General features: G+C 27.1%; 1 protein-coding gene across 2 annotated transcripts; it reads left to right on the top strand.

Annotated features, from left to right (window-relative positions):
• Window positions 1-10,859: 10,859 nt before the first annotated feature.
• LOC110633854 (UPF0481 protein At3g47200-like) lies at window positions 10,860-12,372 on the top strand. 2 transcript variants are annotated; one of them, XM_058132829.1, is made up of 2 exons: window positions 10,860-11,492; window positions 12,122-12,336. In XM_058132829.1, the coding sequence occupies exons 1-2, from the start codon at window positions 10,996-10,998 to the stop codon at window positions 12,126-12,128; spliced, it is 504 nt and encodes a 167-aa protein (XP_057988812.1). In that variant the 5' UTR covers window positions 10,860-10,995; the 3' UTR covers window positions 12,129-12,336. The 2 variants fall into 2 exon arrangements, with proteins under 2 accessions (XP_057988812.1, XP_057988811.1); XM_058132828.1 differs by having other exon boundaries at window positions 10,871-12,372.
• Window positions 12,373-17,398: the final 5,026 nt, after the last annotated feature.

Below are 17,398 nucleotides of genomic sequence, written 5' to 3'. Positions count from 1 at the left end.
AAATCATAATGCCAAATGAGCACGTGGAAACTTAGATCCAAAACAAAGTGCTGGCTTATGTAAGATATGGGATAGGCTCAGCCTATCCAAGTTTAGATAATTATATAAATTCATGACATTAAAATTATTAATTAAAAAAAATTAGTACTCAATTCTAATTAAAAAAAAAGCCCATTAGAGGGTGGATTAATCTTTTTGCCAAACATCTGATTGGTAGTGATAAGAGTCGGGAGGGACAGCTTGAAAGGAAATTTTGATAGGAGCACACACATTGATTGGACGAGACGCATGGTTGCCCCTCGTTGAATTGTGATTGACCAATGGGATGACTTCCGTCGCAGGGTAATTTCTCGTTTTTCTCCCTTCATTCATTCTCAACTCTACCTAATTTTATCTTTTCCCCATCTAATTGAATTCCTATATAATACAAATTATAATATTTTACGTCTCTGCTCATCCGACTCAAAATTTTAATTATTTTAATAGATAAAATATTATTTTCATTTACTTTCAAATAGTTAAATAAATAAATAAATTTATAATTAAAATGATTCAGATAATTAAACTAAAACTTAATTTTAGAAAAAAATTTGAATTTTATTTTTTATCGCCTTTCAAATATACATAGCCACTTCAATAGTTTTCCTGGCAGCAGACCAACCTATAAATTAAACATATAAAAATTAAAAAAAATATAAATCAATTTTAATTAAGTGTCACAGTAATTTAATATTATAAAAATAAATTAAATTGAATCAATTATTAAAAATCAATATATTATGATAATATTGTATTGTAGGTTAAAATTAATAAAAAATTACATATAAAAAAATAAGCCACGTATGTATATTACGAGTAGAGATAACATGTAGCACACGTTTAAAAAATTAATATATATAAAATTACAAATGAATATATATATATATATTATTTAAATTTTCTGTTAGAATTTACAAAAATTTAAAATTTTTTATTCTATTTATATTTAATTTCTATTTAATTAATTTTTTTATTGTAATATAGAATAAAAAGTTTATAAAAATTAATTAATTTTTTTAAATAGTAACTTCTATGCTTTAAAAATAAATTATAATTTTTTTATAAAAAAAATAACTAAAAAAAATGATTTCACAACTTAAAAAAAAAAGTCATCAATACCAATTGAAACTTAAAGTGTTTTAATTTTGTTTTTTATTAATTTTTTAAGACTTTTTTTACTTAATTATTAAAATGCATTATTTTATTATAATATATGAAATTTATTTTTTATAATTTAAAAATAAAAATTTATACAAATTTACTGAAATTAAAAAAAAAATTGTTTAAAAAAAAAATCAAAACTTTGATGTTTTCAAAAAATTATCGATTTTCACATATAAAAAGAATTAATTGAAAAGGTTCTAACTTAAAAAAAAAAAAATTAACATACCAAATGAAGCGCAAATTATTTTAATTTTATTTATTTTTTTTCAAAGGCTATTTTTATTTAATTAATAAACTTTATTGCTCTGTTATAAAATATGAAAAATATTTTTATTGTAATTCAAGATAAAATTTATAAAAAAATTACTTAAAACAAAAAATCATTTAAACAAAAAATGCAACTTCCATATTAAAAAAAAATATCGATTCTCATAAAAAAAAACTAACTAAAAAAATGAGTATATAGCCTTTAAAATAATTTATCAACCTCAGAGCATTTTAATTTTATTTTTTATGACCTCTTTCTCTTCTAAGGCCATTATTTCAATTAATTATTAAAATTTATTATAAGGATAAGGACATATATTAATAAATAAAATGATAAATAATTTTTATTATTATTATGAAATTCATAAATTCATTGCATAATTTATAATTTAACTTTTTATGAATATATTATCATTTCTTTAATTAGTTTATAATACTATATTATAATTTATATATCCATCTATAATATAGAATATATAAAACTATAAACGGGGAGGGAACTTATGCATATTTTTTGCTCATAAGTAACTTCATTAATAAAAATATATAGCATTCCTAACACTCTCAATATTTTGTAATTAAAAATTAAAACTATAATAGTAAAAATAAAATAAAATTCAAATGAATAGCTTTATAATTAAAGGAAATTAAAATTCAAATGAATAGCTTTATAATTAAAGGAAATTATCTCCTTTCCATTATTTTAACTTAGATATTGATTAATTTAAAAAAAGAAGAATATTGATCACTAATAGAATTAGAATTTAATAAAATTAGGATTATATAAATATATTTAGATTAGAAAAGTGAAAGACAGAAAGAGAAAGTTAGCTCCATTTTATTTATAAATTTTAATAGGTAGATGGTTAATTATAACAAAAATAAAGTATAGACGATTATTTTATTAAAAATCTTGATAACTCTTATGTATTATATTTTTTTTTTATTAATCTTATTTAAAATTAAAATATGTTAGGCTTAATTTATAGAATAAATATTAAAACTAAACTTAACATATGTTCAAAAAAATATTCCAATTTAAATTTAATAAGTATTCTTTACTTATAATCTTTTCTTTTGGTATTTAATTTTAATTTTTATTTTATTTTAATCAAGTCCATAATAACTTATAAAAGAGTTTTCTTTTAATAAAATTATTATTATTATTATTATTATTATTATTCAGCATTATCTTTAAAAAATAAAACAAAAAAAATCAAGTTTATTTAATTGTTCTATTTTCTATGGTATAATTATTTTAAAATAATAAGATATCATTATAAAATGATTTTTACATGATGCATGCTAAATTCTTCTTATACGATCATACCATTTTTTTTTATTCTGTCTTAAATTTTTTTTTTATCCGAGTTTCTATTATCATTGAGATTTGGACTTTTTTATTTAATATATATAAAAATTAATTAAAATTCAAAAATTTAATACCATTTAAATGTTTATAGATTTGATTAATAATACAAGGGCTAAATATGTAAAAATAAAAACTTTGTGCTAAAGAATTGACAAAAGAGATACATTTGAAAAAATATATGTTCTCATGAAATTTTTTTCTTATTTATATGTTGTCCTTATTGACATATATATAAATATAAAAGTATATTTAAAATATGAATAAATTAAAATTTAAAGAGACTATTTAACATCAACTAAAATAATATAATGAATAAAATTCTCTAAAAAAATTCACATAAGCTCTGTAATATATATATATGATGAATACATTGCATACGCACTTATAATTTGTTATTAATTAATAAATATTTAATATTTATTAAAATATAAATATTTAATTTTATCACAAATTTTTATAATTTAAAATACATTAAACACCATCAATTATTAGTATTTAATGACAATTAATATACATTTAAATTGAGTAATAATAATAATAATAATAATAATAATAATAATAATAATAATAAATTTCATTCATTATTTTTCATTTATCGATGCATCTTTGAATTTCACCATTTAACATTTTTTTGTTATAACAATATTTTCATACATAACGATTAATTATTTAAAAAAATTACTATTTAATCATTATATTTTAATAAAATTAATTATTTAATCTCTATACTTAAAAAATATACTTTTTAATCCTATATTTTATTTCTATTAAATTATTTAATTTATCTATTAAATTTTTTATTAATTAATGCATGTCAAATTATTATTAGTCCTTCTATTTTAGTAAATTTAATTAATTAGTCTCTATTTTTAAAAATTTTATACTTTAGTCTATCTATTTTATTGAAATTAATTAATTAGTTCTTATATTTTAAAAAATATATTCTAAAATAAAAATAAAAATTTTGTTGTGTAGAGATTAAATATAAATTTACATTTTTTTAAAAAACTTGTTCAAGTATTTTCATTCAATTTTTTAAGCATTTTTTTGTTTGTGTTTTCTCTAATGAAAAATAATTTCTTAAATTATCGTCTTGATTACTTAAAGATCTAAGAAATTGACTAACTTTTTAATGCATACAGCTTGTATCAATTTTTATTAACAGATAAAAAATAGAGAGAGAATGAAGGGTGGGTGTAGAGGGGAATAGATAGATGGAATAAATAATAGTTAGACTGATATTAAATATTTTGATTAATGAAAAATTTAATAAAAGGACTAAATAATTTAATAAAGTAAAATAAAAAAATTAAATATTTAATTTTATTTGAATATAAAGACTAAATAATAATTTATTTATTTATTTTTATAATTAAAAAGTATGATTTTTAATGTTTGATTTTCAATCGGACAAGTGTCGTAAACTAAGCCATTACTTAAACATGTAATATATAATTAAACACGTAATTAAACATGTAATATATATTTATATAATTATATATTATGTAATTAATTATATATTTATATATAATTAAACATGTAATATATATTTGCATTTATAATAATGAATTTTATATATTTCAAAATTAGATATTATTTTTTAATTTAATACACGTGTAATGCATAAATTTAATTAAATAAATTAAAGACTAGTAATGAATTAAATGCATAAATATAAATATAAATATTTAATCTAATAATTATTATGTTATTTTTCTATGAACTCTAAATTTTTGTAACCTCACTTTTTATATAGTAATTATATATTTTGAATAAAGTCATCATAAACTTATATAATATTGTAAAATTAATTACTAAATGTATGTAAGATGAAATTGAAAGACTCTTTCTTTTTGCAATTCAAAAAGAAAGACTTCAATAATAAAAATAAAAATAATGACTTCAATAATCAGGTAGGGTCATGCTTCCGTATATACATGTACAACGAGGTAGGGTTATGCCTCTATATAGTTATATAGTATATTTTAGAAAAATATATTAATTAATTTTTATAATTAAAATTTTTTAATTTTTTAATATTATAATTATTTTTATATTTATATTATTTTAATAATTTTCTTTTTTATGTTTTTTTTTCTTTATATCCGCACTTATTTTTTTATTTTTTTTAATTTTCATTTATTGATAAAAATAATACCAACCGTTTATATAAAAAAAATTAATCAATTTTTTTAAATTTATAAGTAATTAAGAAAAATTATTTTTTAATAGAAAAAACATAAAAATAATATTCAAAGAATTGAAAATTAAAAAAATATAAATTCAGATTTAGTCTTCACATAATAAAATTTTTATTATTTTCTATTAACATATTTTTTAAAATATTATATTTTTTAAAATAACTCCGCCTAAGTAGTTTGCGCTTAGCTGGTCCCAAGCCCGGATAAAGGAGGAGGGTTGCGGTAGGTGACAACCAGCGTAAAAATTTCGTCACACCCTATGATATGGATTCAAATGATATAAACGTTGGGGCGTACTCTACTAACGATGTGCTACATCGGAGCCCGGGTGTAGTGAGAAATATGCAAGGGTGTAAGGCGTTCACCGAAAGCGACGTGCCATGCCGGCGCCCGGGTGTGGTGTTAAGTGAGCAAGGGTTCCCACATAATGGACGAGTGTGGGTAAAGAAGTTAGTCCATAGGATAAATAGTAGAATAAATAGTGGAACAGAACACAAGATAGACATAGAAAACAATAGAAAATATCATAGAAGGAGACCAATTAGGAAGGAGCAGGATAGGAGGAGGATCAGGGTTGGTACTTAAAATGTTGGATCACTTACAGGAAAATAAATGGAGTTTGTGGATACCTTGGAAAGGAGAAGGGTGAATATTGCTTGCATTCAGGAGACTAAATGGGTAGGAGAGAAAAGTAAGGAAGTGGGTAATTCAGGGTGCAAACTGTGGTTTATCGGAAAGGAGAGAAACAAGAACGGAGTGGGCATAATCATAGACTGGACATTGAAAGACGCAGTAATAGCTGTGAAAAGAGTAGGAGATAGAATTATACTAGTAAAGCTAGTACTAGAAGGAAAAACAATAAATATAGTTAGTGCTTATGCCCCACAAATAGGACTAGACAGTGAGAGTAAACAAAGGTTTTGAGAAGATATGGATGATCTAATGCAAAGCATACCGAATGAAGAGAATGTTTTCATTGGTGGAGATTTGAATGGACATGTAGGAAGTGATAGACAAGGTTATGAGAATGTTCATGGAGGTTTTGGTTTTGGCAATCAAAATGAAGAGGGAAAAAGCATCTTGAATTTTGCTATGGCATACGACCTAATACTAGCAAATACCTACTTTATAAAAAGAGAGTCACATTTAGTGACTTTCAAAAGTGGGCAACATATAAGCCAAATCGACTTCCTCTTAACCAGGAAGACAAATAGAGCTCTATGCAATGATTGCAAGGTCATTCCAGGAGAGGCTTTAATAAGTCAGCATCGGTTGGTGGTCTGGATGTTAAGTTTAGGAACAATTCAAGTAAGGTCAAAAGAAATAGTGTAGCTCGAACAAAGTGGTGGGAGTTCAAAGGAGTAAAGCAAGTGAAGTTCAAAAATGAGCTTCTCGAGTCCGAAGTATGGAAGCTGGATATGGAGGCCAATGATATGTGGATACAGATGGCATCAAAGATTAGAGAAGTAGCTAGAAAAGTACTTGGAGAGTTTAAAGGACATGGACCACCCTCAAAAGAGAGATGGTGGTGGAATGAGGAAGTACAAAAGGCAGTTAAGAGAAAAAGGGAATGGTATAAGAAATTACCTAAATGTAATAATAATGAGGCATATGAACAGTACAAGATAGTAAAGAAAGAGGCAAAAAAGGCAGTTAGTCAAGCAAGAGCATAGGCCTTTGAAAAGTTATATGAGAAACTTGGAACTAAAGAAGGGGAGAAAGATATTTATAGATTAGCAAGGAGGAGAGAAAGGAAATGTCAAGATCTCAATCAAGTTAGGTGCATTAAGGATAAAGAAGGAAAAGTGTTGGTGAAAGATGAGGACATTAAAGAAAGATGGAGAAATTATTTTAATGATCTCTTTAATAATAGTCAAAATGGTAATAGCGTAAATATAGATTATAGAACAATCGAAAAGAATGTGAATTATACTAGAAGGATTAGATCTTTAGAAGTAAAGGAAGCACTTAAGAGAATGAAAGCGGGTAAAGCCTGTGGACCCGATGAAATACCAATTGAAGTATGGAAGTATTTGGGAGATATGGGAGTGGAATGGTTAACTAAATTATTTAATAAGATTCTAAACTCAAAGAAAATGCCTGATGAATGGAGGAAGAGTATTTTAGTACCTATTTTTAAAAATAAGGGAGACATACAGAGTTGCTCAAACTATAGGGGAATTAAACTCATGAGCCATACTATGAAGTTGTGGGAGAGAGTTGTGGAGCATCAACTACGTCATGATACTTCTATCTCTCTCAATCAATTTGGTTTCATGCCTGGTCGTTCAACTATGGAAGCGATCTTTCTCATTAGAAGCTTGATGGAGAAATATAGAGATGTGAAGAAAGATCTACACATGGTTTTTATTGATTTGGAGAAGGCTTATGATAGTATTCCAAGAGAGGTCTTATGGAATGTGTTAGAATAAAAGAGGGTATCTATTAGATACATACAAGTATTGAAGGATATGTATGAAGGAGCAACCACTATTGTGCACACAGTGGGAGGGGACACAAGAGATTTTCCGATCTCAATTGGATTACACCAAGGATCAGCCATAAGCCCTTACCTTTTTACATTAGTTTTAGATGAACTGACGAAACATATACAAGAGAGTATTCCTTGGTGCATGATGTTTACGGATGATATTGTTCTGATAGATGAGACACGAGAAGGAGTCAATAGAAAGCTAGAACTTTGGAGAAGTACTCTAGAGTCAAAGTGTTTTAAATTAAGTAGAACAAAGACAGAATATATGCATTGCAAGTTCAGTGAAGGCCAAACTGGTGATAGGGAAGGAGTTAGTTTGAATGGAGTGGTACTGTCCTAAAGTAATCACTTTAAATATCTAGGCTCGGTCCTTCAAGTAGATGGGGGATGTGAGGAGGATGTTAGTCATAGGATTAAAGCCGGATGGTTGAAGTGGAGACGTGCCACGGGAGTTTTATGTGATCGTAAGATTCCCAATAAATTGAAAGGAAAATTTTACCGTACAGCCATACGACCGGCTATGTTATATGGTAGTGAGTGTTGGGCGTTGAAAGAGTCGTATGCATCCAAGATAAGAGTTGCAGAGATGAGAATGTTAAGGTGGATAAGTGGCCATACTAGACTAGATAAAGTCTGTAATGAGAGTATTAGAGAAAATGTAGGAGTGGTGCCAATTGAAGATAAGTTGAGAGAAGGGAGATTGAAGTGGTTTGGTCATGTGAAGCGTAGAAATACGGATGCTCCAGTTAGACAAGTAGAGCACATTAGGTTAGAGGATAGAAAGAAAAAAAAGGGGTAGGCCTAAATTGACTTGGAGGAGAGTAGTACAACATGACCTAGAAACATTACACATTTCTGAGGATTTATCCCAAAATCGTTTAGAGTGGAGAAAGCGAATACATATAGCCGATCCCAAATTTTTAGGATAAAGGCTTAGTTGAGTTGAGTATTATATTTTTTAAAATATAAAAATTAATTAATTAATTAATTTAACTGAAATAAAGAGATTAAATAATATTATTTTTTAAAATATAAAATTAATTAATTGATATCTTTAAAATAGAAGAACTAAATAATAATTTAAATATTATAAATTATAAAAAATTTGATAAATAGGCTAAATAATTTTATAAAAATTAAATAATATAATTTTTACATTATAAAAATTAAATAATTAATTTTATTAAAATATAGATATTAAATAGTAATTTTTCTCTTATTATTATTATTATTATTATTATTATTATTATTATTGTTGTTATCAAACGTACGATGGAGATCACTGGAACAATAATCGATATTGCAAAAATATCAGGTACGGTGGATGAACAGTTAGGAATCTTGCATCAACAATCTGATAATTAAAATTTAAATTCAAAATTTTTATGTTAATTTCATTATCATTAAATTAAATCTCATTAATTATACACATTGATTTGTTAACTTTTATTTCACCTCTCTTCCAAGCTGTTAAAAATCTGCAATTAAAAAAAATATAAATAAAACAATAAATTCTCAAACACAATTTTATTACATTAAGTGAATAATAGTTTATTCTCAAAATTACATACATATACCAACAAATAAATTTAATATTTTTATGTATTTTTTTATTTTATATAATTATTTTAATTATCAAGTTTAACAGTAAAAGTTAAAAAAAAGACTCGCATTTTCCAGTTGCTTTGGTACTACTAATTTAATATTTATGGGTCCCTAGCTCCACTTCATTTTTTTTTTTCTTTTTTCCTTTTTCACTTTTTAATCTGTTTCATACTTTTCATTTTTCTTTATCTGTTGAATTTGAATATCATATAGATTAAATAAAAAATTAAAATAAAATGATTTTATTTAAGTATTTCAGTTTAGTTACTTTTATAATTTAATTTAGTATCTAATTAATTTTTTAATTTTAATTGATTTTTAAAGTTTATAAAATGAATTAATCAAACTGACTGAATCGTACATAATTTTATATTTTGTATAATTAAAAATTGAAAATTTGAATATAATAAAATTATTTTAATATTTTATTTGATTAATAATTTAATTTAATTCGATTATTTCTTTAAAAAAATTTTAATTTATTCAATTTTATTAAATTTTAAATTGAATAAACCGCACCTAATTAAAATTTATACAACTGTGAATTTTTTTTTCCCTTGTGAAGGATACATTTGAAGGAGAGGGAGAACTAGGAAGTGTTATAGCTAAATCGTTTATTTTTTTTAGTTGACTTTGATAGTGATTAATGAGCTAGGTAGGGTCATGCTTCCAATAGATGTGCAAAGTGGGAGGAGATTATTTTTTTTTCATTATAATTCACTTTAATTGATATTTAAATTAGAAACCTCAACATCATAGAGACAGTGCAGTACAACTCATCATCAAGTTCTTCAAAACTCGTCCGCCAATGTATCAATAAATCATCTCATCAGCTCAGCTGAGTTACAATATGGAGAGTGAGGGAACATCATCAACGAAGCAAGTGAGCGACCAGGGTTCACTTGATATTGAAAAATTAGAAGGGTGTATGAGAAGGGAGATGGAAAGCTTGCATCCTTCGTAACCATACTACAAGTTATATAAGAAAGTAATTTTCATCTTCTCTAGGATAGTAAAGGTTTTGCTCTATAATTATCACTCATGGCATCCATCATCAATGACGGCTAAATACCAACATAAAAGTCGAGCTGATATGAAATTATCCAATTTCAATTCAGTCCAATATTGATTTTGATCAATTTTAATCCAATTTGATATTTGATTCGGCTTCCGTTTTGAACCGAGCCAGCGGCTCCAAGTCTAACTTGGCCCATAGTCACATTTTTAAGTTACTTTTGTACTACTGATTTAATTTATGGGTCCGTCCACTTCATTCTGTTTTTCTTTTTATCCTTTCCCGTTTTTTAATTATTTAACTTTTCATTTTTCTTTATCTTTTAATTTTTACTTTTATAATTTAGTTCAACTCTTATAGTTAATAAATTGAATTAATCAAACCGACTGAATTGTGTATAATTCTATATTTTATAAAATTGAAAATTATAACTAAATAAAATTATTTACCTTTTTTTTACTTGGTTTGGTTTGATTAAAAAATAAATTTAGTTATATTTTTTTTTTGTTAAAAAAATTCAATTTATGCTTTATTAAATTTTAAATTGTTAATAAAATTTAATGTACAATTGTGAATTTTTTTTTCCCATGTGAAGACTATTTTTTTCCCCTTATAGTAGCTAAATGATTATAAAAGTTTAAATTCCTTTCTTTTTTTAATAATATCCAAAGTAGTGCTTCTTTTGAAAAACACTTTTTTACTCTAAAAACTCAATATCAAAGGGGGCTTGATTCTTTGGTACAGTCCCACTCATTTCTTGATGTGTTAAGTCTTTGCCCTCATTTCATCTTCAAAACTTGACCAATATTGCGATAAATCAGCTCAGTTGAGTTACAGTATGGAGAGTGAGGGAAAACCATCAATGAAGCGGGTGAGCGACCAGGTTTCACTTGATATTGAAAAATTAGCAGGCTGTATGAGAAAGGAGATGGAAAGCGTGCATCCTTTATCAAATGAGTGTTGCATATATAGAGTTCCTGTGCAACTACGCGAGATAAATGAAAAAGCCTACATCCCTCGAGTAGTATCCATTGGCCCGCTTCACTATGGGAAGGAGGAATTTCGAGCAATGGAAGAGCATAAAAAAAGGTACCTGTTTGATTTTCTAGAAAGGTGTGAAGTAAGCTTGGAGGAGTTCATCAAAGCCACTGAGACATGTGAGACAAGACTGAGAAATTGTTATGCCGAAGCCATTGATTTTCGCAAAGAGGAGTTTGTGAAAATGATGTTGACAGATGCGGCTTTCTTAATTGAGTACTTCCTTAAAAGATATTTTGGTGATTGGCCAGATGCAGATCGCGTATACCGAAAACAACGAATTACACTCAAAATAAGGTATGACATATTAATGCTTGAAAATCAGGTTCCCTTCTTCTTCCTCGAGCACTTACTGAATCTATCAAATTTACCTCAGCTTCATGAACTTTCCATGATTAAGTTGGTGCTGAATTTCTTAGTTGATGCTGTAAGGGAATCTTTACCGGTAAATAACTTATTGGATAACAGCTTTCAAGTACAGCATCTTGTTGACTTTCTAAGAATATGTATGCAACCATCAAGCCCAAATCCAAAAAAGAAATATAAGACTTTATATGCACCTACTGTTACGCAACTCCACCAAGCAGGAGTGAAGTTTAAATCCGGTTCAAGCAAATGCTTACTTGACATCAAATTCGAAAAGGGGATTCTGCAAATTCCAAAATGGAAAATTACCCCGTCCACAGAAATTTTATTTAGAAATATCCTGGCCTTTGAGCAGTGCCATAACTCTGGCAACTATATTACTGAGTATGTTATCCTCATGGATATGCTTATCAACATTCCCGAGGATGCTGAATTACTCGTTCAAAATGGAATCATAGAAAATTGGATGCATGATAGCCTAGTTTTGGCAACCTTTATCAACAATTTGGGCACTCAGACTGTTTTGAATGTGCGTTTCTATTTTTCTGATCTCATTGAAGATCTTGACGCATACTGCAAGATCCCTTGGAACAAGTGGAAGGCAACCTTAAAGCAAAAGTATTTCAATAATCCATGGACTATTATCTCCCTTATAGCAGCCTTTGTTCTTCTCATGCTAACAGTTGTCCAAACAGTATGTTCCATCCTTGAAGTGCGCTAGTTTTTGCCACAGATTGTAGTTGTAATTATAAATAAGCAGGCTATGTTTGTTATATTTGTGATTATGTTGTTAGTTTCTTTTGTGTCTTGATCTCTTTTCTTCCTATTTGGTGTGCTGTTTTGAATACGAGTTAAGTCTAGCAATGCTCTGTGAATGAAAGCAAATAATGCCCTGCTGACATTCTTAATTCAAATATTAATCATTATAAACCATACACATATTTTACATAATATATTAAAATATCTTTCTTTTTATCTGCAAATTCTTGATAAATTAGGTCCATCAAAATTAAACGAATTTTCTTGTGAATCAAGATCATGACTGTTTCAAAATTTTGAAGTTGATTAATTCTTTTAATATCTGTTTTAGTCTTAGTTTTTACGATTTCAGTCAACAGTTTGATTTTAATTTTGGTCACCTTTATAATTAGTCATTGATATACATTTGGAGAAGGCAAAGAAAGAAAGTTCCACCCTCGAATTGTAGTGATTTTAGAATCCAACAAATTTACCCCCCCTTCAACAAAGGTATCAATGATGTGAATGCTTATTTAGGCCTTTATTAAATGGAAAGGAAAGACAGAAGATAGAAAATGCGCCAGCGTGATTCATGTTTCCAGGAAACATATCAATTAAAAAAAAAAAAAGTACTAAATTCTTTTTTTTTTTTTAAATAAAAAGCCCACTAGAGGGTGGATTAGTCTTTTTTGCCGAACAGCTGATTGGTTGCGATAAGAGTCGGAGACTGTTTGAAAGGAAATTTTGATAGGAGCGCATACATTGATTGGATAAGAACGTAAAGGGTGCCCTTCATTGAAATGTGATTGGGCAACGGGATGACTTCCGTTTCAGAGTGATTTCTCCATTTTGTCCCTTCATTCATTCTCAACTCCACCTAATTTTATCTTTTTCCTATCTAATTGAATTCCTGCATAATACAAATTATAATATTTTACATCTCTGTTCATCTGAGTCAAAAATTTTAATTATTTTAATAAATAAAATATTATTTTCATTTACTTTCAAATAGTTAAATAAATAAATTTATAATTTAAATGTTTCAAATAATTAAACTAAAACTTAATTTTAGAAAAAAAATTTGAATTTTATTTTTTATCGCCTTTCAAATATACATATAGACACTTCATTAATTTTCTCAGCGGCAGACCAACCTCTGTTCATCTGTGTCCTATCTTTGAAAAAAATAATAAGAGGTGGGGCTGCTTTTCTATTGCAATGAAGTTTACGGGTTCAATTAACAAATACAAGTGATGTCCGAGCAATAAAAGACAATGTCAACTGTCAAAGTCAAGCGACACGCGGTGACTGAAAATTAAATATATCGGCCCACCTCAAAATTAAATATTATGAATAATTATATATAATTTATTTTCTATTTTAATTTTATTTATTTTTAAATTATCTAATTATTATTATTTTAATAAAATAATTTTAAATTAATTTTATTTACAATAAAGTTTAATTCATTGTTTCAATAATAGTTTGTATTATTTTATTCTATTACAATTTTTTTTATTTGTAGTATATTTATTTTTTAAAAAAAATTTACTTTATTATTAAAAAAAAACTTTTTAATTTTTATATGATATATTTTGAAATTTTTCTATTTTTTTCTTTTCAATTAATTGAATTTTCTAAACTATGAAAGAATCCCCTTCAAATTTTTATTTAGAGGTTTTTATTTTTTATGATGCATTGAATCCGCAAGTATATGGGTCGTACCAAGTAATAAGTGTTAAATCAAGTATCATTCCCACGAAAATTTGTTATTTGAGTATCAAAGTATGAATGAAGTAATTCTTTAGGTTAATGATTGATGAATAAATGGAAAATGTAAATGAGCAAAGTAAATTGATAAATCTAATTAGAATGGGTAAAGAGCAAGTAAATAAATTATAAATCTAGATATAATTGAACTAAATTAATAACGGGTAATTTAAATCAAAGTCTAATTATGATAAAAATGATTTCAGAGTTAGGGGTTAATGCATAAATTAATTGAGATTTATCTTGGGTATTTCAATTTTAAAGGAAAATAGAGTTTGAAAGTGATTTATTCTAAATTCTTTTGATATCTTTTTCAAGCAAATCAAAGTGTATTTTAAAATAACCAAACCTACTTTCGTATGATATTTGATTAATTTAAAATCTATTAAGTTTTGTAATAAATTATTAATTTTTCTTAAAACCCTAGTTTATTTTCTAAACCAAGGTGATTTTAAGTTTCAATTCTTAATTATCTATCAATGATCTTCACCTTTCGGTCCTTCAATCAAAGATTAACACAATACTCAATGGGTACCAACATTAGACAAGTAAATTAAGCACACAAGGAAAGAATCAAAGCTCATATTTACATAAAATATAGAAATAACCAGTCAAAATTCACAAATTAATCTAAAATATATTTCTCAACCCTAAAATCCCAAGAGTTTACTCACTCATATTGGTATTTACAAGAGAGATTAATGGAAAAATAAAGATAAACATGATAAAAGGACTAAAAATAAAAAAATCCAGATAGAAGAACCCAAAACTTTAAGTCCTGGAGGTTCTAGAAATGGTTGCAGGAACTCATTTTCTTCAGAATTGATGGCGAACTCCTCCCTTCTCTTTTTTTAATTTTTCTTTCCTTTTTTTTCTTATTGTTTCCTCTTCTTACTTCTTGTGGCAAAAACTAGAAAATGATACTTTTATATGGTCCCTAAAGTTGCCCTAAAAATAGATAAGAGCCAAGGAGTGGATAGGAAATGAGGTGTAAAAATATCCAGGTCAGCAGAGTTATTCATGTCCTGGGCAGTCTGCATACCCTAAGCAACATGTTCAACAATTTTCAACCTCTGCATGCACTGTCTGCTTAAGGTTAAGCAGACCCTCAGCAAATATCGGCAGGCTTAGGATAAAAGGAGTTTTTCTGCTCATGCTTGACTTGAGTTGCACATTAAGTACTGTCGCTTACCCTAAGCAAGATCTCAAGCAGGACCCTAAGCGAATCTCGGCAGGTTTTGGGAAGAAAGCTTGAATGTGTTGGATTTAAGCTGTGCTTGACTTGCGGCTTGCCCAGGCTTAAGGTTAAGCAATATGACATACCCTAAGCAACATCATAAGTAAAGTCTCAAGCAAATTTCGGCCAACTTGATCTTTTAAGGCTTGATTTCTTCAACTTTCCTCCATACTTTACAACTATTCACCAATGCTACCACATAACTTTGAAGCTTTTGGAGGGACTACATAAATAACATTAATTTTGAATTACAATTGTCCCTTTTAATTCACCCCCAAACTCATTTCTTTGTGTACTTGGGTGGTGAATTACTTTACATACCATAATTGAATTTGCTACCATTTTTACTTTAGTCACTTCTCCCAACTAATTATTATATATTTTTTTCTTTTTTCTTTTATTATTATTTTTTTTAAGTGTATCTATCACTCAAAGAATTATTCTTATGAAGGGTAGGTAAGTATTTGGATTTATGGTTAGGCAGTAATGTGGGTTCCAAAGAAATAAAAGGGATAAATATAGGCTCAAATTAGTTTCAAAGTGAAATTTTAAAGTAAGGTTGGCTAAGGCTAAAATGTGGGTTTAAAATACAAAGAATGCCTAGATCATTTCTTTCTCAAGTGCATGCTATGATTTCGCCTTGAAAGGTTTAGAAAGATTGTTCTAGGATTGGCGAGACATCAATTAGCTACTTCTTACCCTAGAGTTTTCTCTAGGCACTCAAACTCAATGTAATTGATTGGGTGGCTCTTGGCTAAGAAGATATAAACTAAGGCAAGAATCTAATAACCTTGCACCTATCCAGAACTTTCAATCCATTAAACCCTTTTAAAAGTAAGCTCAATTGCTCTTCAAAGCAACTCTCAATCCTCTAAGGACAAGGTAAAAATTTATTTTTATGATATGCATGATCCTAAAATGAATGCGTAAATCAAATTAAAACTAGGTGTAATCTATATGAAAACTATATGCAAGTGTACGTATAAGTATAGACATATGTGTGGTATAAGTATATGGGCTTACTATGTATGAATGAATGAAATGCAATAAATGAGTGAAAATGCTAAAAAAAAAACTTTAAAAAGTTTGCAAAAATTTTGCCCTCACCCCCAAACTCAAATGAGACATTGTCCTCAATGTCTAAAATGAATACAAAGATGGGCAAAATTGTGTGAGCTAATCAATTAATGAAGTATATACAATTGGGAATTAAATCAATATATGCTCAAGAATTCCAAAATTAAGCTCAAAATGATATTAACAATGAAGCTTTAGAGAGAAAAATGTGAAAAAGTATCACAAATGTATGAATTTACAATGCTTAAGAAGGTGCTTAAGATGTTGCTTAACCTGTTGCTTAGGGTTACGCAAAAGCATAAGCATTGGCAACATATCATAAGCATAAATAGCAGGGTAAGCTGTTACCTCATAATGATGTTAAAGATATGCAGCTCAAAGTAAACTGTGCAACTCATCAATATCAACAAAATTAGGACTGAATAAAAGATAAAGTATAAAAATAATGTGCAAGAAGATGAAAAAGTGTAATGAAGTAAGATCTAACAGTTAAATCAAGAATTAAACTAAAAAGCATTCATAAAATAACTATATTCATATCAGAAGATAAAATAAAATAAACTAAACTAAAGGAAATGAATGCAAATATAATAATAAAAACTAATTACCAAAGTATTGCAACTATTACTAAAGTTTGAAGATTAAAATAAACAGATTACAAAATAAACCTCAAACAGAAACTAGAACTGAAATGAAGAACTAAAACTACTACTAAACTACTGCTGCTGTTCAAGCTTTGCTGTCAAGGCTTTACTGCTGTTTAATCTGCCGCTAGTGGGTTTACTGGTGGCACAAGGGATTTTGCTAGGGTAAGCACAAAATTACTTAAGGTTAAACATGACTTGTATAAGGTACCTGTTTAGGTTAAGCATGTAGCAATTACTGAACTAAAAATTCTAGTGTCGCTTAGGGTTTGCACAAATTTGCTTAGGGTTAAGCAGGATTTGCATAGGGTATAGGTTAGGGTAAGTGACATTATTAGCAAGTTTTGGCAGGTCTGGGGAAAAATTATAAT

This window comes from Hevea brasiliensis, chromosome 13, assembly GCF_030052815.1.
Source record: "Hevea brasiliensis isolate MT/VB/25A 57/8 chromosome 13, ASM3005281v1, whole genome shotgun sequence".
NCBI classification, from domain to species: domain Eukaryota; kingdom Viridiplantae; phylum Streptophyta; class Magnoliopsida; order Malpighiales; family Euphorbiaceae; genus Hevea; species Hevea brasiliensis.
The sequence above is the reverse complement of the archived record's forward strand: the minus strand, read 5'-3'. Positions and strand labels throughout refer to the sequence as shown.